The sequence below is a fragment of the Rhamphochromis longiceps genome, linkage group LG1, assembly GCF_057381845.1.
Source record: "Rhamphochromis longiceps isolate RC_006_pf linkage group LG1, R_longiceps_female_GT1.1, whole genome shotgun sequence".
NCBI classification, from domain to species: domain Eukaryota; kingdom Metazoa; phylum Chordata; class Actinopteri; order Cichliformes; family Cichlidae; genus Rhamphochromis; species Rhamphochromis longiceps.
The window spans coordinates 12,745,894-12,772,908 of NC_140557.1; the positions used below are offsets into that span (position 1 = coordinate 12,745,894).

Here is a 27,015-nt window from a genome sequence, read left to right on the forward strand (position 1 = left end):
AATACTTTGTGGGTCATCCTGTGGAATTACAAGCACCGTCTTACTGGGGTCAGAATGTAACACAGCCACGCCTGGTGGATTCCTGAGGTTAGAGAGAGAGAACCCCAGCAATCAGACAATCTCCTATGCAAGCTGGCGACTGTGGGAAGAAAGAGCTCCCTTTTTACAGGAAGGAATCTCCAGCAGAACAAGGCTCAGGAAGGTACAAGGAGAAAAGAATCTTAAGGCAGTGAGATCTGAGATAAAATAAACAGATTTAAAAAAAAAGTGATGAACACTTTACTCGAGATATCATCTGAAACCTGCTATTTATAGATCAGACTTGCAGCTACTTGTCCTTAGATGTAAAGATGCCATTGATTATCGCTTGTATCTCCAGTGAAGACAGATGGGGCATGTTAGAGCAGTGAAAGCTACGTCTCTCTGTGCTAATCCCATTACGGGTTAATCTGCGCTTTGCAGGTCAGTGACAGGAAAAGAAAAAGTAAGTCCAACAGATAACTTCATGCATATGTACTTCTGTTAGTCATTTATCATGATGAAAATAAGGAGAATTATGTTATAATGTCATGGGGATTTATGGTGTGCCAGATACGTGCTTGATAGGGTTTGGCTTTCTTCCTAATAAATTCTGTGAGAGTTACAATTTATACTGCTTTGTCATGTTCACCTTAAGATCTGATGTTACACAATCCATGCAGTAATCTGGTTTAAACCAACTACAGTTGCAGCTTCCCTGGAGCTTCAGCACTGACATGGGGGTCCAGGACAGAGCCAAGAAAAAGTTTTGCATAACCGCAGCAAAGTTTAGCGAACAGGGAAAAAACACAGAAGGTAGCTTTCAGGTCATAGTTAGTAAAACCTGCACGTCCCATACAGCTCTCATTCTGCAATAATCTTTGTTTTAGAGACATGGCTCCATTAACTATACTTTTCAGTTGTATTAATGGTAAGGGCCTGGCAGTGAATCGAAACTCCCTGAAATTAAAGTTTAAAGACAGTTTCTGACTTTGAACAATGACAAACATTAAATATCGGAGAAAAGGCTTAGCTTTTGTCTTGGTATAACCAAAAATACGGCCTACGCATGTGGTTTCATCGCACATCAAAAACAGGAAAGTATCTGGTTTTTAGCTTCAAGCAATAAATAAAGGAATATTTTTCAAGGCAAATATTCCTTTTACTTTTATTGGTGCTATTATATTTCTATTTGGGTTTTTATACAGCCTCTTTTGTATCCACATCCAAATTGCTGATCCCTCTCCAACTAAAAAGCTATTTGGCCCTTCCACATGAAAATCTGCAGCTGTATCATCTTCGATTTCGGTTTTCCTGCCACAGAAGCCTTTTGCTTAATCTTACTTGGATGTGTTGCTCCAGGTTTGATCTCAATGGCAGAGCGGCTCCAACTGTCCTTCTCCACCTGCGACATCCTCTCGCGGGTCATCTGGTAGGAATCATCGGTGGCACACACAGTGATCTTGTCCTGGATGCTGCCCTGACCTTCCAGCTGTTCGCGGCCGTCACTACAAAATAAAAAACAGCCAGCTGTTGAACTTCACGGCATTCTGCTGCTTTTTAAAAACATCCTTTAAGTTATCTCAAAGCAGGATGGCAGCGCAGAACCTTTGCAGCAGAAAGTGACTTTGTGGCGGAATCTGGCTAAACCTGTGGTTGCTGTATGTTATGTCACTGTCTAGATTTAGCTCTGCAGCCTGTGACATGTGAGAAAGGCTATATATCTTGGTTCAGAGCAGGACAGACCATGTAGAAAAACCGCCAGGATTAACTTGGCTCCTGTCGGCATGCTTGCAAAACAAGAATCATCTTGGCCAAAAGTAAAAAGTTAAAATAAGAACCTGAGCTCCATTAATGGAGCAAATAAATCAGAGATTTACAGAGCTGCCAAAATCCAACAAACAAACAAAAACAGAACAAAAAAAAAAAAAAAAAAAAAAAAAAGTAGCAATTCCTGCTAATTTGAGACATTTTCACTATACAATAACATAAGTGACCAATGGCCACTCTTTCACTCTGTCCTCCAAATATCAAAACAAATGCAGGGGGCAACGGGAGCAAGATATTGCTGTCATGCTGATGTGCCGTTTCTCTTGGCTGCAGTAACTGGCTGAAATGAAAGCTAGTTAAAGTTCAGGCCACAATTAGCCATCTGGCACCAAGAAGCCGCAACAGAGCATAACCTTTAGTTTCCAAGCATATCCACTCCATAAATAAAGCAACGCGGGTCTCAGTAATGAGAGGTTCGGCCCAGAAATTTACAGGAAATTACAAGTGCCCCATGGTCTGTACGGTAAGATGCAAGCAAACAGTCTCTTCTGATTTGCGAGCATAGGGAGACAGTGTCTTCTGAGGTTATGAGCCACTACAAGAGGATCAGACCACTTACACATCTGGAAGCTCAAAAGTGTACTTTGCAAAATTCTCCACAAATGATGCACAAGCAATACGCAATCCTTCTTCATAACCATTTATGACCCACTGGAAGTGGGTAGTGGTGTACTTTGTTTGCATTTTCTTCTACATTTGGAACATTTTTGGGCCGCAACCTTCAGACAATACGTGGATGCCAGTAGCCATGTATGCAGGCAACCAGCTATCAGACTGAAGGGGGCTGAAAATGTGGATTCAGCAAAAAACAGTATTATAAATCTTCCAGACTGAATCTGAGGCTGGCCTTCACCCAACCAGCCTAAATTGTTGATGCAATGCAAGATGGATCTTGGTTTAAACATTTTTGCAATCCTTTATTTTTCTTTTAGTTTCTTGTTCTTAGCTGATAAGAGGGTTAAAGGTTGGATAAGTTGTCCTTACAGAGAAGCTCTTTTGCATACTTTTGTTGTAATAAGTGATTATTTGAGTTGTTGCCTTCATATCAACCCAAAGCAGTCTAATCATTCTCCTCTGACCTCTGGCATCAACAAGCATTTTCATCCAGAGAATTGCCGATCTCTGCATATTTTATTTTTCTGACCAGTCTCTGTAAATCCTAAAGATAGTTGCGCTTAAATCAGCTTTCTTCCCCATTCTGGTGGTCTGTTTGAACTTCAGTTTACATACCTAAATGTACTGAGCTGTGGCCATGTGATTGGCTGGTATGTGGGTATGAAGTTTGTGTGTACATCTATTTGGTCTTAATAAGTGATAATAACCAACATAAATGTTAGCAGCATATTTTAAGTCTGCAGGTGGTTCACTGGGGTTGTGTGTGTGTGTGTTCTGGCAAATTCGGTCAGGCATATTGAGCGAGAACTTTTGGCTGCGCTTATCCAGAGAAGAATAGCCAAGTTTGAAGCTTTAACAAAGAGTTCTTTTTTTTAATTGAAAATATTTGCCAAAATTCTTTGCTGATTAATGTAACGGGGAAAAAAGGATTTTTGATTAGTCTTCCATGGTGCTCAAAGTTGGATCTTGATTCAGTGGCGATAATAGTACTCGACTTGTGAAAACAAGTTTCGGATTCATACCTCGACACATACTGATGGATGCAGTCAAAGCTGGCCTGTGGCTGGTCTTTGCTGTCGCTGGACAAGTAAAAGGAAAAGACACGGAGGGCAGAAGGAGACTCTGAAGTGGGAGCTGGGATCTTGATGTACTGTGGAGAAAACAGAGGAAAAGATTTTTATTTTAGCAGATGCAAATAATAACAAAGTCGAATGAATGACCAAGTTGCATAAGCGTGTTAAACGCACCCACAAAACGATAATAAATGTATTCCAGGTTTTCCTGCCAGCTGATTTTGTCCTTAAAACATCTTATGTAAATATTGTGTGAGCGCATTACCCCGCAAAGTAAAAGAATGGTTTTATTGTTTCATTTGACTGCCAGCTAGTTGCTTTAACTTATCATTTTCCTAAGAGATTTAGCGTTTTTGATCATATTTCAAACTGTCAACTCATTGCAGGGAAAAGCAATTATCTACTCAGCACAATTTTAGGCAAGCTGATGCCAGATGCATTTAAGCCAAGAACACGGGACCATCCAAAGTCAAGGTTTCTGCAATCACCATAAATCAGTGAAGTTTTTATTTTCACAACACAATGCCACAGAAATAAGACTAAGTAACATGCACAATAATGCATAATACCACCAAAGGGAATTTACTTTATTTCATCAACAATTTTACCCAACAGGATGTTAAATGGACAAAAAGCAGACTGAGACTTTGGTTTGTGTGCAAAAGTGAACCCCCCACCCCAAAAAACAAAACAAAACAAACAAAAAAAAACCCTATACTGTGCACTGGCTGCCCAGCACAGCAGAGCAGACACATGCAGATAGCATGGTTTCTACAGGAAAGGGAACAACGGTGAAGTTTACCATGAGGAGGATGGGAGGAGGATAAATAAAAACATTAAAAATAGCACACAGAAAATTGGTGCTTTGTGTATTTTGACTTCTCCTGTGCGACAGGGGCTAAGCTAAAACCTCCAAAGGGAGGTGCCCAGGAGACATCCTAACCAGATCACAGAACCACCTCAACTGACTCCTTTTTAGCAGTACTCAGCCACATGATAGGATGTGGTTCTGTGTAGAAACTACGGACAACCAACGTACTGCCACATGGTGATCTTGAGGAAAAGGTTCCTTTATCTTGTTCCACCACCACAACACAAATTAGAATTTCATTTATTCACTGTAGAGCTTACATTAAACTCAAACATTCAGTGACTGAAATTGGAAACATGACAGTACGCCAAATCCCTTTGGGGTTGGGTCAGGAAGAGGACCTGACATTAAAAAAATAAATTAAAATAACAATATTTGTTGCTACCTGCTGTGGCAACCCCTTATGCAAATAATGGAGCGGCTCAAAGTAAGGCAAGGCAAGTTTATTTATATAGCACAATTCAACAGCAAGGTGATTCAAAGTGCTTAGTTTCTACATTACGTTACACACAATGATAAGTCATTAAAACAATTAAAATTCAAACTGGAAGTAACAGCTCTCGCTCCTTTGAGCACCCCATATTAAATTGGCAAAAATGGTGCAAAATTCAGCAAAATCAACATGGTGGGCTTCCTGTTGGATCTGGAACGCAAGTCGTTTTTTTACTGAACTTTACTGAATTTTATTTAATTTAATTTTGTAGGCGGTGCTATGGTTCTATTTACAGATTTCGTTCCTCAAGCATGTGTAGCTCTTCAAAAATGCAATTCATTTTTATAAACAACAAACAGAGCAATTTCATTAGCACCTTCATACTGTTTGTTCCCCCCTAAAAATCACACTCATGTGTGCACAGTAGTGTCCTACTGCACACAGGTTGGAAAACGCATACTGAAACCAGGCGACATGTCAAAGTCTGTTAGAGAAGAAATCTGCCAACGCAATGTGATGATTATCTCTGGGGTAAAATGTGAGAGATGAATAAAAACAAAAAAACAAAAACACTACAGTTGCTTGAGAACAAACGCTTGGACTATGACAAATGAGCTGTGGAGAAATACTGCATTAAAATGACAAGGTTTACACACCTTTTAGAAAAAACACAAACATCACTCGCTTCATTTTTTTGTTTTGTTTTCGTAGCATTTCAACACAGTCTCGCATGTACAATGAATCACACACACACACAGTTTCTCTCAGAGGTTTTAGACACTTTGTACTGCTCTGTAACTTTAAATAAATCTCCTTGGGTAAGCAGTGTTTTTAAGAGTCCGCTCCACTGAGGCGTCCATAAGATCTCCTGGCAGACTCAGTGGAGCGCAGCAGAGCCAAGGCTGCAACCTCCAGGGCAGACCAATGCATGTGAGTGTGTACACACACACACACACACACACACACACACACACACACACACACACACACACACACACACACACACACACACACACACACACTTGGAAAAGGGAGCATGAGAAAAAAGTTAGGATCAACGTTGATTTGACCACAGAAAAAGATGTAATTGTAGGTCTGTGAGCAAAGTCCTGAAATATTTACTTTCATTTATGGGAAATTTGTAGAAGTTTTTTTTTTTTTTTTTGAGGGGGCATATGAGTGAGTAAAGGCCACTTCATCAGCTACAGGAAATACAGTGACTGAGTTGAGTCTCAGAGTTCAGAAGACATCCACATTGTCATCGCAGTCTCCTAACAGTGGCCAGGGGGGGGGGGGGGGGGGGGATCAGCAGTTTCATATCGGCCCATTCTTCATGCTGCTGGCAGCTGTGGCGTCCTTTTGGGTTGGGAAGCAGCTTAAAGTGCAGATATCACGGGGGATTTCCTCTGTTTTCTCCTTTTCTGTCTCCTCACTACATGACTCTGGTTTCATTCAGAACACAATGTGCAGTCCCTGCTCAGATTTTTCCAGCTCCAAGTGTGGACGTGACACAGATGCTCGGGCTTGGGCATTAGCACTGAACGGCACAAACACATACCACAGAATGTAGTTTCTAAGTTACTTAAGCTGAATATAATCTAAATAAAGAATCAGACTCTAAAATAGAACTTATGATTGGTATGCATGCCCTGTTAGAAATTACTTTGTTTTCATTAGGTATATATTTACATTTAAATGGCAGCAATTACACAACTTTAGGAGCCAAAAATGATCACGCTGGTATGAGATCCCTCAGTTTTCCATTAAACTCACATTCTCACATCTCTGCCTTTATTGACACTTTTGCACTTTGCACATGTTCAAATGCGCATTAATGCAAATATCCAAGCAGCCAATCACATGGCAGCATCTCAATGCATTTAAGCTCAAAGTTCAAAATATTAAGAACCATTTATTTATCCCAATTAATGGATGATCAAATTGTTTATTTTGAACGTCACCGAAGTGTCAGACTGCCACACTTTGTAAAAGCAGTAACTTATTTTTGGCAATTCTGACATTTTTAAACCATTTTTCTTGTTTCTTGCTTTTCCCCCACCACTATTTGATATTAACTGCTCATGTTTTTAATTTAAAGCTTCGATTAGCTCAACAAAAGATTAACTCCTTTATGTTTCACCTGGGTGGAAAACAGTTTCTATTGCTTGCCCCCTCTATATACAGAGATACAAATGTTGAGTGCATTTTGGATAAATTAGCAAGTATAATATGGTCTCATGTGAAGAGCTGAAGGTGAGGAACTGATGATAATATATTGTTTATATATCAGTTTTTAAAAATCAAAAGTCTCTACATATCTAGAATGAAGACATATGCTATGTTTTACGTGTGTACCACTTTAAAGAAACAACAAGAGCCTCATAGGCTATTAAACCGAACAAAACTAATACTGTTATAGGGAATTCTGATCTACTCTCATTCAGCTGTGTGGCCCATTACCTCTGTGTATTTGCCTTTAAGTCACCTCAGATGTTTTGCAAGTGTGCAACAAAGAACAGACGTTGGGTCTCTTTTCTTATCAGCCTGCTGCACATGTCTCTACTTGCAGGCTTTCATCACAGGAATTTATACAACCTATATTTAGCTTAACTCGGATGGGACAGAGCAGTTTACATGTAGCTACACAGGTGGATCTCAGTTCCTGAAAAAGTTGTGTTTCTAATTCAGCCTTTGCTGAACTGTGTAATGTTTTTCTGAGATAGTCCTGCAAGTTAACACTGGATGTCTCATTGTTTATAAGAAAATGGAATACAAAAACATGTTGATTACACAGGGGAGAAGACCAAAAGCATTCCCCCCCCACCATAAGACATTTCTGTTAATGATTCATAAGGCGATGCCTGCATTTTCTTCAAAGCAAAAAAACAAAACAGAACAGAACAGAACAGCAATAAAGTTTAAAGTCTTGCAAGTTAAACAACCACATTAGGCACACAAATAAAAATGCTGATTTACATACAGATGTCACTGCAATCACTAACGCTTAGTGCATCTCTGTCAGTCCAAATCATTTTACACCTACAGCTTATTTCACGCAACAACCACTTAAGCTGCAAAACCAGAGAAGCAGCCATTAAATAAGAGCTCATGTTTCATCTGAAAAAGCAGAGAAACAGTCTGAGACAAGCAAGGGGAAAAAAAAAATCTATTAGTTGATCAAACAGAAAAGCACTCATAAACTGTTTTGAGAAATATAATTATTATATTTACATCTAAAAGTAAAATCACAATTACAAAAAAGTAACTGAACAAACAAACAAACTGTGCTGCCCAGTAAGACTCAGAGTAAGACTCAGAGCACACTAGATTATTATAGTGTATTATAGTGTGTTGGGGACCATGACCTGTCTCATCATGATCCACTCATGTACAGTGGGGCAAAAAAGTATTTAGTCAGCCACCGATTGTGCAAGTTCCCCCACCTAAAATGATGACAGAGGTCAGTAATTTGCACCAGAGGTACACTTCAACTGTGAGAGACAGAATGTGAAAAAAAAAAAATCCATGAATCCACATGGTAGGATTTGTAAAGAATTTATTCGTAAATCAGGGTGGAAAATAAGTATTTGGTCAATAACAAAAATACAACTCAATACTTTGTAACATAACCTTTGTTGGCAATAACAGAGGTCAAACGTTTACTATAGGTCTTTACCAGGTTTGCACACACAGTAGCTGGTATTTTGGCCCATTCCTCCATGCAGATCTTCTCGAGAGCAGTGATGTTTTGGGGCTGTCGCCGAGCAACACGGACTTTCAACTCCCGCCACAGATTTTCTATGGGGTTGAGGTCTGGAGACTGGCTAGGCCACTCCAGGACTTTCAAATGCTTCTTACGGAGCCACTCCTTTGTTGCCCGGGCGGTGTGTTTTGGATCATTGTCATGTTGGAAGACCCAGCCTCGTTTCATCTTCAAAGTTCTCACTGATGGAAGGAGGTTTTGGCTCAAAATCTCACGATACATGGCCCCATTCATTCTGTCCTTAACACGGATCAGTCGTCCTGTCCCCTTGGCAGAAAAACAGCCCCATAGCATGATGTTTCCACCCCCATGCTTCACAGTAGGTATGGTGTTCTTGGGATGCAACTCAGTATTCTTCTTCCTCCAAACACGACGAGTTGAGTTTATACCAAAAAGTTCTACTTTGGTTTCATCTGACCACATGACATTCTCCCAATCCTCTGCTGTATCATCCATGTGCTCTCTGGCAAACTTCAGACGGGCCTGGACATGCACTGGCTTCAGCAGCGGAACACGTCTGGCACTGCGGAATTTGATTCCCTGCCGTTGTAGTGTGTTACTGATGGTGACCTTTGTTACTTTGGTCCCAGCTCTCTGCAGGTCATTCACCAGGTCCCCCCGTGTGGTTCTGGGATCTTTGCTCACCGTTCTCATGATCATTTTGACCCCACGGGATGAGATCTTGCGTGGAGCCCCAGATTGTGGGAGATTATCAGTGGTCTTGTATGTCTTCCATTTTCTGATGATTGCTCCCACAGTTGATTTTTTCACACCAAGCTGCTTGCCTATTGTAGATTCACTCTTCCCAGTCTGGTGCAGGTCTACAATACTTTTCCTGGTGTCCTTCGAAAGCTCTTTGGTCTTGGCTATGGCGGAGTTTGGAGTCTGACTGTTTGAGGCTGTGGACAGGTGTCTTTTATACAGATGATGAGTTCAAACAGGTGCCATTCATACAGGTAACGAGTGGGGGACAGAAAAGCTTCTTACAGAAGACGTTACAGGTCTGTGAGAGCCAGAGATTTTCCTTGTTTGAGGTGACCAAATACTTATTTTCCACCCTAATTTACGAATAAATTCTTTACAAATCCTACCATGTGGATTCATGGATTTTTTTTTCACATTCTGTCTCTCACAGTTGAAGTGTACCTCTGGTGCAAATTACTGACCTCTGTCATCATTTTAAGTGGGGGAACTTGCACAATCGGTGGATGACTAAATATTTTTTTGCCCCACTGTATATTGTTTATTTCTTCTTTTGTCGCTCATATATTGTGTGTTTTACATTGCTGTGCTTGAGAGACACCGTCGACCAGAACCAAAATCCTACTATGTGTTTGCACATATATTTGACCAATAAATGCGATTCTGATTCTCTGCATCACCTCCTGCAACTCTAGTTAGAGACTTCTGGATAACATCTGGATGTGGATAGCATCTATTCTATCTATTACACACGATAGCTAAACATTAGTCAAACAAATACAAACATTAGTAATTCTGATACTGTAAATCTGATATCTGTACTTCTTTGTCACTCTTAACATGAAAAAGTAAAATTGTATTATTGGTATTAAAGTCTTAAATTAAACCTTCAGAGGTACTCTGTTAGCGTGCTAACAAGCTTAACTAAACTTAAGAACACAGAAAATACTATGCTAAATATTAGCACACGTAACAGGAAATTTATACTTGTGTTAAATGTATGACTTTGGTCATTCGTAACCAAAAACACCCCAGAAACACTACAACATAACTTATGCCGTAACCTGATGTGCACCTCCCTGGAAATGTAACTACACATAGGGTTAACACAGCTCAGAGCTGTTTTGATTGGCCTGTTCAGTACTGTCTAATACTCCTGTGCAGCTACTTTTTCACTGCAGGTTTTGGATTTAATCAGTGACAAAATAATCATCATAGCTTCAATATAATAACTCACTGCTGTCAGCAAATTTCTAGAGGGAGATGCAAAAACTTTCAGAATGGATGTGAGATAATGTACGAAGGAGTCGAAAACCCAGAGGGACAAATGATTGCCTGAATATTCTTTGAAAATTTAAAATGCTAACCACAACAAAGAGAAGCATTCAAAGATGGAAAAAGTCCCCACGTTTTAATTGTATGTGGGTGGTACCACATATGAAACATCAGGACATTGCCAGAAGATAATTAACATATAAAACACCACGTAAAAGCATCAAAGCTGGTAATAGCGTTGGCCATTCATGAAAGTTAGGTTGAAGCCTCTACAATGATTCAGCGCCTAAATCTAAGTCAGTCATAAGCCCGTACATTACTGAGCTGCTAGTGTTGACTGAAGAAGACAAGGAAGAATCAATAAGGAAAAAAAGAAATCAACATCCCACAAAGAGGAAAGGGTTTAAAGTCTGCCTCCAATGGGCTACTGACTGGGAAAAAAATGGATCTCCCTGTTGAAGCTCAGTCTGGGGGGAGTTCTTTTTTTCTCCTCGTCTTTTCTCATGTTGTGCATTTTCCATTGTTGTTCAGTTCCGGGTCGCTGCTCGTGCGGCTGACCGGCCAGCTACCTAGCCTGACCGGTCTCCCCAATGTGATATTTGTGTATTGTATGTACGGTCGGCAAGGTCAGTCTCTTATTTGCCCCTTGGGGATAAATAAAGTCTTCTGACTCTGTGTTATCATGAGACACGTTTACATCTCTAAACATTGGCCCCACCCACGAGCTTCAGCTTAACAGCAAACCATTATGTCATAGATCCTACAGTTGTAGAGTCAAAGCCCCCAACTCAAGGAAACCTCTGATCAACAGTCCTTCAGACAGGGCATCACACAGCAGATCTCTGTCAGCTTAGAGACCAATGTAACGTTGGATTCACCAAGAAAACAAGACGCAAACATCGTTCTGCTAATTGTGTTAGTTCATGATACATTTTGTTTGATCGTAATTTAATCACCTGACTCTTAAAAGCCCATATATGCAAATGACATAATGAAATAATGAAGTATTTAAAGTCATAAAGTTAAAGTACCACTCTGTGAATACATAGACAGCCCTCACTGCAGGAGGGGAGACCAGATCACCTCCTCGCTAATTAGCACACAAAACCCCTGAACGACCGATTTAAGCTACTTCCTTGACCTGTGGAGAACATTCTCCAACCCACTGCGATCTGCATATTCAACCTGAAACTCAACCACCTTAGAATCACCTAATATGCATGTCTTTGGACTTTGGGAGGAAGTTGGAGCACCTGGAGAGAACATGCAAACTGCACACAGAAAGCCCCAAAGTGGATTCAAGCCCAGGGCCCTCTCGCTGCGAGGTGACAGTCCTAACCACCCGGAACTAAATTTGTAGTTTTGCCATTTCAATATATTTTATCAACAGAAAACGTTTTCTGTCTTATTGCATAATAAAAACTCAAAATAAACACAGAAACATGGTGTTCATGTGAGTTAGACGGTGATGAGTCGTGCTGCTTGATTTGAATATGACTTCCAATGTAATCTGACTTTCACGTGAAGCCTGATAAGCATTCATGGGTGATATGTGACAGCAGGAAGGTGACTAAGCACCACACTTCACAGGACAGAAGAAATTATACTGGTGGTATTTTTAAAAAAACAAAAAACAAACTAAAAATCTGCACATTAACTTTTCTTTTTTTAGCAGCATATGTTTTTGTCAGCTTACAGCTGAGTTCACACATAAAACTTTGCAAATGTAAGGCACTTCTAGGTGAAAATTAGAAGTCTGTAATTGCCAAGAGCATCCACTTTTGGATGCTGCCGCTTCTTCAGTCAGGAGTTCATTACAGGATGTTTTCACAGTAACTTTCAATAATTTATGGACTGTTGTGCTGCGTGCCGTCACAAGACTACAGCTGTCACAGATGCCCCGTCACGCAGTGCACGTAGGAGCAGTAGCTGGCCGTGTGAAGTAGTCACACTCGAACGTCAAGGAAGGTGGTAGGGAAGCAGACTATGCAGACATTTTGGGTTTCCAAGGTGAGCAATTTATTTGCAGTGAACTTAATTTAATGTATAACTTAACAAAACTTTCCCCAAATCAATTCATTTACCAAAACTCAACATAACATGGCTCTGGTGACACAGCTCACCTCTCCTCTCTCCTGCATCTGGTAGAGACTGGCTTTAAATAGGGCCATCAATTTCCCTCCAATTGCCCAGCCAGTACCACTCACTCAACTGAGGGATCTAAAACTCTACTCAGGTTATCTAAAAACACAAAACCTCTACACACTTCTAATATGCACATTTACACAACTAAATGGCAGTATTAACAAAAGGAAAAACATTCAACAAATCCCTTTAAACATTAACACAAACAAAAGGAAGCATCTCTCTGGAAAAAGAAACCCCTCCACATGGTTTGACCTGATGATGTCATGTGTGACATGATCAGGACTTTAAAATGAGGAAATGCCAAGCGGGCGTTTCCCCACACCTGACACTCATGATGACTGAAAAGACAAACAGAGTAAGTATGAACAAATGACTTAATCTGTAACATAATAAAGTATAAGGAAACATAACTTAGTATTTGTCTTAATTTGCAGAATGTTTGATTTGCCGGCAACAAAACGCTTACACAAACAAACCCGGGATAGTGAGTGAAGCAATGTTACTTGACAAATAGCAAATCATAGCAAATACATAGAAACAGAATAATGTGTACAATGTGCAAAAAAAAGGTAAACACATATGGGACAAATGGAGAGAATTACAACTGCTTCTCCACTTTGTCACAGGCCGCTCCACAGGCAGACATCTAGATCCCCACCGTCCAAACTACAACAATCACTCTTGTTCCCAGCCACTGGGGCCCATGCCAAAGCCAAGCGTATTCTCTTGAGAGACAAACACTGCAAATCAAACCCAGAGAGGCGCTCGAACAAAAGGACTGGGCACTTTAAGAGTTCAACTGACCGTGAATAATGAAATATTTATTGTCTTCCTCTGAAGTGAAATATTCAAAGAATCTGTGGGGTTGCTTCTGATCTTTGTGCTTTTTAAATGAGGCAAAAAGAAAACCAGATTAACCAAACAGGGCGCAAGTAATCAGGACGGTTAGGTATTCTACAAATATTAACAAAGGTCTCGTCTTAAGAAATTTTTGTAATAAAAATTGCTTTGAAAGAGACTTCTGACCTCAGTAATGCTCGGTGACCCCAGAGGCCACAAGGCAAAGAGGCAAAGCAAGCAGAGCCTGAATCTGACAAATGTTTCTGTTATCCCAAATCGAGAGATAACAGAACTCATCATTCTTTTTTATTGTAAGTTAGACAGTTGGGCAGCCTTGTTCCAGTTTCTGCCTTTTCACTAATTCCCCCACCATCAAATATTATGCCTCTCCTAAATCGGGTCTGTGGTACAAAGTCCAAATGTCAGTCTGTGTCTCATCATTGTCATAGGTTTCACCATTCGTTTCCTTTGAGCTTTTCCGTTTCATCCGTGTTCTTCAACTGTTAACGATTTAAAATCAGGTTAAAATGGTCGTAAAAGGTGCCATTTTCCCAACTAAAATGTGCAAGCTCATAGGAAAGAGACATCAGTCAATCAAATCTAAATCTGCCTAATTAAATAAAGACACCTGTGTGATCACACCAGCCCATCAAATAAGAAACCCAACACTGCCACGCAGTGATAAATGAGCACCGAGTTTAACTGCAGTGTTCACTTTAATGTAATTTTCCGGATCTCAGTTTCTGCACCAAGAGTAGGTCACTCCCTTTATTGCACACACAAATCCATTCCCTCAGGCCTCCAACAGTTTTAATCATGATCTTTCCATATTTATCATGTTACATATTAGGCCGAATAAATGAGCAGACATTTAAACTTTCACCCCCTTGGACTGTGTAAGGGAACGCAGCAGCAGTTTAAGGCTTGGGAAATCTATACTTGGATTTCTCTCGGTTTCTTGAATGTTGAGCTGAATGCCACATCTGTGCAAACAAACGAAAAAAATAAATAGAAGTACATATTTTATGTTTACACAAAATTTTGCATTTGTACACCTCCATACAAGCTGCAACTTGTTGCTGAAGAGTATTGTGCTACTCACTATCCCATTATAATCTATAATGCAACTTCATGTACAGATGGTCAAATCCTGGCAAGAATTAAATTTGTTTAATGAGTTTTAGGACAAAATACTGTCAGATAATGAGACAGCAGTTGTATTTTCAGGTTCATGTGACGGGAAACAAACAAGGAGAATAAAGAGAGACATTTTGCACGTAGCACACAGCAGGAAATAATCCACTTCAAAAGCATTCAAGCTACATGCTTCGTGTGGTTTAGGCCACAGGCAGTATAAAAGATGTACGTGGCCTCCGTGATGGCACTCACTGGTTTTGTACTACAGATTTTCAAGTCTCCATTATTTTAAACGAAGCGTGGAGTGCAAACACCAACATTGGCAGGCTTGGTTAAAAAACCGCATTCGCAAACTGCAGCACAATCCAGTGAGCACAACAGTCCAACAGCTGGGTGTAACATACAGATAGATATCTGCTAATTACTGCGGAAAACAAGACTGAAAATAACCCCCCCACTACAATTTAATTCACCAAAACTGAAGCGCAAAGCTTTTGCCTGGTCTCTACTATAAAACAAGTCATTAGTTAAACCCCCCTATAGAGTAATCTATAGAGGCTAAAGCTGTTCCTTAAACTGGGATGTAAACGTGCCTTTTAACGCTGTACAGTCGGGCTTTTTCAGTCTGTGGGGTTCGACTCACTTTTGAAGCCAGACCTGCCACATAGCAGCAAGCTGACATAGCAGGTGAACTACGGTGGTGTTGTGACGCAGTTCTGATTTATTTTAAATGAAATGTTGTCAACCCAACCCTACATACTCCAAGAGCCCTTTACCTCGGAAAGTATTCATAGTAGGATGGCTGCAGTCACCCGTGCTATCCTTACACGTGTTTCACTGGACATTAAAGGGTGGGAGGTTAAGAACTGGCAGGTTAAGGTCTATTCATCTAATCAGACTTTTGCATTGTTGCATACAGATGATGAGTAATGTCTAGAGAAGTTCACGGCTTCAGTGCATGTGTAACTATAGTCTAAGCACATCATAATGACTGGGTTAGGTGCGACTGACAGACTGTTTCACCAATGACGGGCACGTGAGCGGGATTTATGGCTCCGTGCGCTGTCTGGCTCGGTCCAGTTTACAGATTCAGACTTGCTTGATCACTAAAGCATCCATGCAATCTTTTTTTGTTTAATTCTTAAAAAAAACCCTAGCAATAACTCTTACCCACCATAGTTAGGTATACAACGAGCTACACCCTAATTTTATTCAAAATGAGTTATCCTTCGAGGTTGATCCCACCTAACGCAGTAAATACACTGTACTTCAGCTGAAGGCAAACAATAGTTTATGAGTAAGTACCCCTGCCTCCACAATGCCAGCTTTTTATTTTTCCCCACACCGTCTGTTTCTGAGTTTTAGACCACAGCTGAGAGATAACGCTGCCATAAATTGCATGACTTGGAAGCTCAGAAGTGTGTGGGCAGATCTTTGAAAAGTGGCTGTCTTTACATACTGCTCCGAGAGCAGAATGAGTGCAAATGTACATCCTCACAAGTCCGCATTTGCAAGATTTCAAACCTCAAAAACAAGCTGATGCACCAGGGACACTGACAATGTTTGCAGACATTGGACAGCTTCTTTCCAGCATATCTAAACATTGAATCTTAGTTTGTAAAGCTTGCACAATCTTGCAAAACCTCCATTTTAATTAGACAGAGTTTCAAAACTGAACAACTTTCATCCCAGACAAAGCCACTCACTTGCACACACAAGATTTTTAATTTCTACCTGAAAAATAGTCCCCATGCAACCCACAGCTGTTCCTGAAGGAAAAGAATCAGCTGCTGGGTTTTTGACACAGTAAAAGTTGAGTCTGTCAGCCTCTGTGGTGACTGTATCTTAATGAGCCACAGTTCACTCTCTACTGTCATAAATGTCTCCACACGTTGAAGGTGCAGGACGGGAAAGGCTCATTTTCCTGGCTTTATCAAACTATAAAGTCAATTGAACAAAAACTGTGAGAGACTGCTGTCGGTGCACAGGGCTTATGTTTCCTGCTAGCTTTTGGTTGAATGTGGGGTCTGGGTGTAGATCTCATGCAGGCTATTGTTTCCACATCCTCTGCAGCCTGAGTAATGGCCTTCTGAAAACAGGCCGTCTTTTGTCCTGGCCTCCCCGGCTCCAGAGTGAGATGCCATGGCACTGCTTCCCTTTCTGGTTGATAGGAGGAGGAGAAGGTGGAGGAGGGAGTGAAACCTGTCGCCACCACCACTGTCTGTTATCAGCAGGAGGCAAGTCACTCTGAACTGGTTGCTAATGCAAACTGTGCATGTGTGTCTGTGCTAATCCAGCATGAGCAAAGAGGCTCAGCTCCAGCTCGTCTCACCGGGGCGTAATCAGCATTACTGCCACTCATAAGAGTGAAGGGGGAGAAAGGCCAAAGTGTAGCTATCAGCCAAACATCTCCACCACTGGTTTAAAGACAGACACACACACACGCTTAGACAGCCAGCCAACCACCACCCTCATCCTCACCACACTTCAGTAAACACTACTTCTCATCATCTCATCGCAAACAAAAGGGCCGAATCGTTCCCAGGGCCACAAGTTGACACATGCCATTTAAGACAAGTCCCCTCCACAATGGAGGACAGAGATACAAAACACAATGTGTGTCTGTGTTTCAGGCTGCTTGGAGGAGAGGGGGCAGGGGGTGGCAGAGCCGAAGAGAAACATACAAAGAGAGAAACCAGTGATTTTGAGTGTTTTTATGCAGGCGTGCGTTTATGATCCCACAGTCAATCAGTCAATGCTTGGAGCTATACTGTGTCTTCTCTCTTGCTGAGTTCCACATGCCGACACTGCGTGATTAATGTGGCTGCCATGAGTGGGAGACAGTGCATGTAATCAAGCCCCAGCCTGTAATCACCCTCCATTCCTTTTCATTTGCAGTTTCACAGAGGGGCAGAGCTGCTGCCAGACCTGCAAGCTCCAGCACTGGGGCGGAAGAGGCCGATATGAAGGAAAAGGAGGAAGTGGTGCTGCGCCACAAGAATCCCTCGAGGTTTCTCCCCCCTATAATGCCAAGAACGATACATCTCTGGCAGGTGCCCGAGGGCCAGACTGCCAACTTCAACAAATTGTGGGTCACTGTTCCTGACAAAATGTCACTCCTTCCACCCTCCAAACTAAGCAGGATCCTCCCCTGAAGGGTATGTTACCCAACGTACCATGATGCACGTGTGCAGGGGCGGGGAGAGACAAGTGGCCCTTTACACCTCATTAACTTGTGTGTGAAGTTTTCACATAAGGGAATTAGACAGGAATCGGGATAAGTGAACCAAAATGTGCTCTGGATCTCCGAGCTGCTTGATTGGACAGAGGACACTTTTCCAGAGCTAATGAATCTCAGAGGAACGCCCGCATTTTTTATTAAAATAAATCAAAACAAAAAAACCTCACCAACACATAAATAATCTGGTCAGCACATAAGAATATTCACAAGAAAGAGCACTGATTTTTTTCCCCCTCAGAAGACAGCATTTTCTAAACATGCTGAAGGAGGTGTGCAGTCATTTTTCTTGAGAGGCCTGGTATTTTGTTGTTGTGGGTGTTTAGATTTCATATGCATTTTGTATATCTTGTATTTTATGTTGTATTTGTTGCATTTAAAAAAATATGCTTTAAGTTGGCATGGGTGCTAGCTTGGACAGACGATGTACTACAAAGCAAGCTCAAGACAGCTAGACTTCATTCATCTCAGCTCCCTTAACTAAACTTAAAAGCTCAGTCAGATAACTGGTATCACAACGGTGGTAATCGACTTTCTCTGTTAACTCAGACTTTCTGCTTCAGGATCTGGACATGCTCACATTAAAAGGTGCGCCTGGCACATTATTTGATTCCCCACCCAAGACAACAGCTACACATCGACCTTTGGATTTAAACATTAATATAGTCAGTCAGGTTACTTAGGGTGATCATCCTAATAAATTAGATATTCAAACCACTTTAATATGTCGTCAGATCAAAGGGAAATTTTATTGCTTAAATAGGTATCACTGGTGATAAATAGCCATAAACGTAACTGATCAATTTTCTAACCTAACCTCTGTTAGCTGCTGTTCTTGGAGTTGGAGATTAAAGCCAAGCATGAAAACACTACAAATGTTCTGTATCACCAACTGAAAGTATGTAAATTCCACTGACAATGCAGTATGTGCTGCAGAAACTTTATAGCTGGGCTTCCTTCAGTGGCTTTAGCAAGTCGTAAGTCATACAGGCCAAGAGACAGGCTGGTGACCCCCTGCCAACCTCTGGTTGCTAGGGAAAATGTCTATTCCTGGACTGGTTGGTGAGCTGTTGCTTGGTGTCGCTAGGTGAAACTGCTAACATGTACTTTCAGTTGCTTTAGTCGCCAGCAGGTTGCCTCAGTGTGTTTTGCTGAATAAGTTGGAAGTTCTAAGCTCCCAGATGGAATTTGGATCTGGAATTGTATCTGGAACAACCCAAGATGGTGCCAATGAACGTAAACTGTAGTAAAACTGCAAATTTTTTAAACTTTTACTTTACTGGAACTATTATGGATTTGTGACGTGCTAAATAAGTTATCCACAGACTTTGTAGCCAATTTCACCTACCAACTCCTCCAAAACCTCCAGCAGCCGCTCACCGAATGGTTGAGGAATACTCACGTTTCAATAGAAACCTGTAGTTGCTAGAGGTCATTACCGATTAGTCTACAGACATGTGTGACTGAGGCTTGCAGCTTAAAAGCTTCATGCTATGAACATTTTTCCTTCCCCAGAGAACACAGAACTTTAAACACACTGTAAATAAAAGAATTATGAAAAGTTCCGATTAGGGCTGGACGATATTATACCGCTCACGGTAATACCGGTAGAATGTTGGGCAACGATAAGAAAATAAAATATCGCAATAGAATATGGGTAAAATGCACATGCGCAGTGCCTTTGTTTTCATGCGCACATGACCGAAAAGCATGGCAGCAACGGAGAATGAGAAGAGGCAAAGCGGATTGTTGAGTGAAACAGATGAACCAGAATTGGTTTGTAAAAATGGTGCAACTTCAGTGGTGTGGAACTGGTTTAGCTTTTGTCTGTCAGATACACAACAAAGCACTATTTTTGCTAGAGCATGCTAGCGGGCCGTCGTTATTACTGTATTTGACGGACTAAGGTGCTCGTAAATCTGGGAGTAATCTGGGACCAAAACTCTGTCCACTTCAGGTGCCAAAGTCAAACGAACACTGCAGCATCACTAATAGTTAAAAACTGTCTAAATTCTTTCATCTTTAATAAATTGATCAGCATTGCTGCTTTACCAGGTGTAACGATTAAGTTTAACATCCAGGCATCCATGAAAACAGAATTTATTACATTTAACGGAGTTAGAAGTTAGCAGGAAGTTAGCGGAAGTTAGCTCGCTAGTTTCGCTAGTTACCTAAACATGATATAGCATGTTCTGACTGAGAGATTTCTGAAATAATTCAAACGTACAGCTATGCTATCACTTCCAACATCAATGAAGACTGAAAACTAAATAGCAGTGACATTTGTAGGGTTACTGAAGTTGGACTAGGTGGTATATAATGATGTGCTAGCGACACAGCTATGTTAGCATAACATAAACAGTAAAGCTGGAGGATGAATGCTAACTTTTTTCCACTCGATAAAAGTTAACGTGAAGGTTCCTGATGGTTAGGGACAAATGCAATAGCATGGCAGGATGCTGTAAACGGACCAAACTTCAGTCAGGAGAACAACTGAGAGAATCCATCCACAATATGAGGTTAGTCATTAATATACTGCAACAACATGGGAATAGAGCAGCTGTGATAGAATACAGCATTAATGAATCAATGGTACAGAAGTGGAGGAAGCAAGAAGAATGAGTTGAATAAAGTTTGATTTATCCAACTGCTTTGTTTCGGTTAATGTGCCTTGTAATCCTGTGCACCTTATGGTCCGAAAAATACGTATTTGACTTTTTTTATTTGGCACACTGCAGTTTAATGTTGCAAGGCACCTCTTTTTAACTTTAGTGGATATTATACATGTTTATGCTCAGGATATGTCAGCCCATTTCAACTGGAAATGTCTTTTGGTTAAAGTTTCAGCAAGGAATTTGCATTTGCACTGTTAAATCTTTATATAGCTTTAATGCACATAAAAAACAGCTGCTTGTTTAAGTGAAAATAAATAGATGGGTTTTTGCGTTAGTAAAGTTGTGGAGTTGTATTTTGTCTCGCATCAATTATATAGTCAGTTATATCGTTATCGCAAATTTTCAAATATATATATCGAGATAAATATTTTTGGCCATATCGCCCTGCTCTAGTTTCGATGTTAGATTTTAGACCAAAACTCTGCTCCAGACCACGTTGTGTGTTCAGCACAAGTTAACACAGAGATTGACCCACGTAGAAAGAAAGACACCTTCATAAATCTAAGCTCGCTAACACATTAATTTTGTTTTGTAGTACAACCCCTCTAATCTCCCTTGTAAAATACCCCTCAACCACGTTTCCTGTTTAAATAAAGGCATATCAATAAATATGATGCTTGTTTCTACTGTAGGGAAAAAATATATAATCAGTGCCACATACAATACAGTATTGTATAATGTATAAATTTATATGTATAATTTATAAAATGCCTGACAGATTTTCCCAGCTTAGTTGCAGTGGTTTGCAACTTCATCATATCTCAAGATGACTTTTTTGGGCAGAACACATACTTTTCAGTGCCTTTGTGGCAACTGTTTAGATAATCCACATACAGTACACAGTAATGATGTGACAGAAGTACCATCAATGTTTTTTATATTTTGGTCATGGTTAAATAACTAAATGGTTAAGATGAAAGCTGTTTGCTGTGTTACTCCCCACTCCATTAGATCCACAGCAGGGAAGTTTTTATCACGCTGGGCACAAACAAACCCTCGGGGCAGGCCACAACACATCTGGACCGACTGTAACACATTAGTCTGAAAAACCTGATTCATTTTGGGTGATCCAGGCAGGGTGACAACACACCGCCTGCATTCCCCCGCTCATTGTTATTCAAATCAGAGGAGACGGCACACAATCAGAGGGGACTCTCGGGAACTCAGCATAGGCAGGCTAAACACACGCACAGACACACACTTGTGGAAAAATAAGTGCCAAAATCCTCTCCTTTCATTCACTCCGGCAAAAGAAACAAACAAACACACGGCACACATGCAGATGGACCTTAAGGGATCGACGCTGGTCCTGCCAGGCTAACGACTGCAGCACACCGGGCACAGGGGGGCAGGACAGGAAAGAGGAGGTCAGATATGAATAAATCATGTCTGTAGACCACACAAGGGATAAACAATCACACCAACCCAAATCAAAAACATCCTGCCAACACCCAGGCCAAAGCAAGCAGAAAAAATTATATCACACATACTAACGCGTGCATACATGTGCCATTCACTGCATCACTAAAACACGCTTTAACACAGAAGGTGTGATCTCTCTGCTCAATTACTGGCACACACAGAAAAAGTAGGACTCCCAACTTGTAATGGGACGGGAAAATTAGCAGGTCAGAGTTCATGTCATTAACCTAGCTATTACTTCAGCAAAAGTGTGCCACTGACACACACGCGTATATCCCCACATTTATCAACGTCTGAGCCAGGCAGACAGGGAGAGCTAATGCATACTGAAGTCATGATGCCTCACGCTGTAATCAAGAGCGTTACAGCTCCTGTAATTACCTCTAAACATTCGTTTCGCTTATAAATCTGTGCCGTATATTTGGGAGGAGTGCCAGATTCTCTCCGATCCCTGAGCCATCACAATGACAAAGGCGCAGATGAACTGTCAGGGAAAAAAATAATGTCTCACTCAGATCTCCCGATATGACAGAGTATTCAACACATTCCTTACATTAAAAGGAGCTCAGTTTAACTTTCAGAAAATCACTGTTAATGACAGTCATGGCTGTTAAGTCAACTATAGTCAGCATTTTGTTGACATAAACTCAGACATGATGTGCAACAGCAATGAGACACACATAATAGACTCAATACTTGAAATGTGCAATTCACTTGTATTTTTATTTTTTATTCCTATTTATTCTATTTATCCCCTTTGTATATTTTATTTATATTTGTCTCTGTATTTATATATATGTGTGTGTGTGTGTATATATATATATAACAGTTCTGTAACTGTAACTTCGGTCGTTGCTGTGCTTTTTTTGGAAGTCGAATTTCCCAGAGGAACCCACCCGAGGGATTAATAAAGTTCTATCTTATCTTATCTTATCTTAAGTCTCTCCTAAACTGCTTTGTTGTAACTAATGCAGCGACCAGAGACCAGTGCATACCCAAGCATTAGTATAATCAGAGCAAAGCTGATTTGAACAAAACAAAGCTACCAGTGCTGGATGCAGGATAATTAGCAAAGTAATGGATATTTGTGATTTGGATTTTTTTTATGAGTAACACATGTGAATTTGCTTGTCTAAGCACTTTGTAAAGTATGTTCTTAAGCTGCTATAAATGTATATTAAAAATAATAACAGTACAATAACAACAATAGTAATATTAATGACAATAGCGAAGACTACAAGTAGTATTACTAATAGTAATCACCAGTGTGTAAAAGTCTTGAGCCACCCCTCAATTCTGTATATTTTGCTTCTAAGGAGCCAGACTTTCTCACAATTTTTTGCTCTTGAGCAATAGTTCTCCAGCTTTTCTTTGTGAAACTGTCTGATTTTTCACTCATTTTAAGTCCAGTCCTTGTATCTTTTCAGAAGAATATTTTTCATTGTATTATTTTTGGTTTGGTAATCCACTTAACACTGCCCTGTGAATCACGTAACTTATGCACTTAAGGGATGAAAAGTGTCTGCACACAACAGACAACTTAACAAAGAACCAATCCTAAACTTTATCTTTAGGCAGCGTTAATAGCCATTGTTAAGAGTTAGTAGAAACCTTGGCATCTCTCGTCATGATGTGCAGTGTGTCCTTGAAAAATCTGAGGTAACTGCACAAGTAGCAAGAAAAGACTACGTTGTAGAATAAAGGTGGTCATACCAAATACTGACTCTCAAACTCTGTATTTTGCGTTTATATTTCCATGTATGTTTCCACATGTTTAAATAGATGAAAGCACCTATTTCCAATTTTCCTCACAAAATAAACAGAAATTAGGGGTGGCTTAAGCCTTTTGCACAGTACTCTATCACTACCAACACGCCACCTTGTTGAGCAAAACTTCCATATAAAGTCAGTTGCCATTTCCCTCGTGCATGGAGCACAGGACAAACCCAAATTAATGAAACTCACTTTTCACGCACAACAGCTTCTCTATTAAAAAAAATAAAAATAAATAAAAACAGGGAATCCAACTATCATCTTTGGTTGTATTCTAACTGCAGGCATTTCTCAGCACGCCATCAGCTTCGGATTTGCAGCATTCGTTTTCTAAATTACTGCCATACGTACTCGTATCATTGCCTTGTCTAATGGGAGTTGCAGTCCGTACAGAGCACAACACAAACAAAAACAGGAACCGACTGACCGCTTCTTTACCTCCAACTCTTGCAAAGAGGTACCGACATGTGAATCAATCCTCTGTGACAGCTCGAGTCAGGTCAGACGCAGGTTAGAAAAATCCTGGACTAGTTACAAAAACGACAGGCACCACACCTTACTGTCAGAAAAGTAAAAGATTGTTTTCACTACTCTTAAACTTAAAAAAAACCCCCAAAAAACCCCCCACACACATACACAAATTAGAAGCAGCAAACGTTCCACCACTATTCACATTTACAGGTTTTACAGGTTATCCATACCCTGCCCCCCCACTCCCTCATAAAGCTCAGGACCACTCAGCTCATCTTGTCATGACAGGAAAGGGGGGGGGGGGGGGGGGGGGGGGGGGGTTCAACTCTTTCCAACCAGCCTGTGCAATTAGCATTGCCTGAAAAGAAACTATTCCCCAAGGACACAGCTGCTCCCGACTTGAGTCAAAACACGCATACTTCAGGCTGCTTACTGCAGATTATGGCTGAATTTCACGAGCCAAAGAAAGCTGCTAATGCACTGCTGTCCTGATGTCCAGCGACACACATGCAACATTAACTTGCATTTTTACAAAGTAGAAACAAGGTGCACAAGGCTAATTTGTATCTATTAATGCTCCTCATTTGACTCATAATAACTCCTTTCCCCACTGTTGACTCTGGCTCTGTCAGTGTACTGCGCACTTCTCCCTCCCCTACTTCTTCCCCCAGCACTGACCCAACAAAGCCTCTCCACAGCCTGACCCAGTAACCTGCATGCCTCCTATCTGCTGGAGGAGACCAGCTATAAGCTCCCATCTGAGCGCTCCGAGGGTGGCAGCATGGTGGAGAGTGTGAGTCAGAAGGAGACAACAGCTCGGCAGCAGAATTTAAGGAGCAATTTGCTCCTGTTTTTAGAAATGTTGCTATTTTATTCATTTAAAGAACAACAATGCAGGCTTTTTCAATTTAGTTAACAAATAAATGGGGTTGAAATCCCAGAAGCATAAAAATACAGTTATGTGCACATGTGAAAACAAACAAATAAATATGATCACACTTACCCCTTGGCTCCCTTTGAAACATATTGATGGCTCACTTGATAAAGACCCCTAATGAGAAAAAAGAAAATGAGGCTATTGTAGTTGCATATAGGCGTCTTTGGAGAATTATGCAATCTGAATTAGTGCAGTAAATATAATTTATCTTACATTTAAACAGATTAAAGCACAAGTTACACAATCAATAAAGCCTGTGTGCTGTTAATGATCTCCACTGGAGCCAATTATGACACAAACTAGGCTACTTGTCAATTAGATAACTATGCAGAGTGCTGCCTCTCTGCTTTACTTTGAAGCAGCACCAGGAAGGTTTCCCAGCAAACAGCTGAGGGGCTCGTCTTTCCTGACAATCACTGGGTTTAGTTCTGGTATGTTACCCAGCCACGAAGCCAACTGATTCAGTCAGAAGTAACTGTACTGGCCGGAGCCACAACCTCAACACACACTAAATTAAAAGCGTGAGCTAAATAAACGCAGAAAAACAATTTAACAATAATTAGGTAGTGGAAATTTTTAGAAAGAAGATAAAAGAGAAACTTTGACGCATGAATTCACATCCAAACACACAAAAAGAAAACAAACAAACCACAAAGGTACCTTGAGGTTCTGGTACGCCTCCAGCGCTCTGATAGCCGTGTCCGTGAGCTTGACATGGTACAGCGTCCTGTTGGGGCTGTTTTTGTTGTTTTTTCCACAGGAGAGCCCGTACTGGTGCTCCTGCCTGAGAGAAGCCATCGCTGGCTTTTCTCGCTGCTGTGCAATTAAAGCTGCTTTCCTCTCTCGGCTCAGCGCTCTCCCCGCCGCGTCACGCCGAGGGCGGGGCCTCGCTCGGTGACAATAGCGCCGTGAACTGATGGCTCCGAGCGGTGGCGATACACAGGCTGAATGTGCAAAACTAAACGCTTAATAATTAAATAAAAGCTAAGGGGAAAACCATAATTACCCATTTTACATATGAAGGAAAAAAATGCATGCGTGTAAGCAGTGTTGTCAGACTTTTTTGTTGTTTTATTCTGGTTCGTAAAACTATCAATGCCATTTTTAAAGCGTTCTGACATAAGATGTATTTAAGACAGATCGATTAAATAAAATAGTAACAAAAATAACAAGACAAAGTAACTCAATTATCTGAAATGTAACAAAAGAAGTGAAATAAAAATAAATAACAGAGCTGGAGAGCTTCTTTTGGCTGCTTTCTTTAGGAGCAGGAGATCATCTGCCTCCTTCTCACCCTATCCCCAGCATCCTCATCTCTCACTTCAACCCTCTGGATGGCCTCAAAATTCATTGTCCAATATATCCACCAACACTCCTCTGCAAATGCTGTCTAACTTAGTCTCCAACGCATTCAGCCTGAGCTGTACCTCTAATGCACTCATTTCTAATCTTGTCCATCCTGGTCATCCCCAGTGAAAACTCTCTAACATCTTCAATCGAGTCACCTCCAGCTCGGCCTCCTGTCTTTTTGTCAGTGTCTCCAATCCACACATAGCAGGTCTCACTACCATCTTTCAATTCTTCCCTTTCAGTTTTTCTGCTATCCTTCCGTCACAAATAACTCCTGACACTTGTTTCCACCCACTCCACCCTTCCTCTTCTTGCTTGCTTCCTGCTCTCTTCTTCACCCCTTGTGCACTGTCTTGCTTAGAAATGTGGACCTCAGGTTCACTACCTCAGCTCCTTGCATCTTCACTGTTACACCTGTCGTCCTCTCATTCTCATGCATTCTGG

At 40.9% G+C, this 27,015-nt stretch overlaps 1 protein-coding gene across 1 annotated transcript in view; it reads right to left on the bottom strand.

Annotated features, from left to right (window-relative positions):
- The window catches only part of LOC146678392 (RNA polymerase II elongation factor ELL-like), a 37,239-nt gene extending 11,184 nt beyond the window's left edge, over window positions 1-26,055 (bottom strand). The window contains exons 1-4 of the mRNA XM_085385461.1: window positions 25,882-26,055; window positions 25,288-25,335; window positions 3,486-3,613; window positions 1,363-1,526 (exon numbers count right to left, since the gene is read on the bottom strand). Of these exons, the coding sequence (XP_085241587.1) occupies window positions 1,363-1,526; window positions 3,486-3,613; window positions 25,288-25,335; window positions 25,882-26,019 (478 nt within the window). The 5' untranslated portion in view covers window positions 26,020-26,055. The remainder of the gene's footprint in view (window positions 1-1,362; window positions 1,527-3,485; window positions 3,614-25,287; window positions 25,336-25,881) is intronic.
- Between the last annotated feature and the right edge of the window lie 960 nt (window positions 26,056-27,015).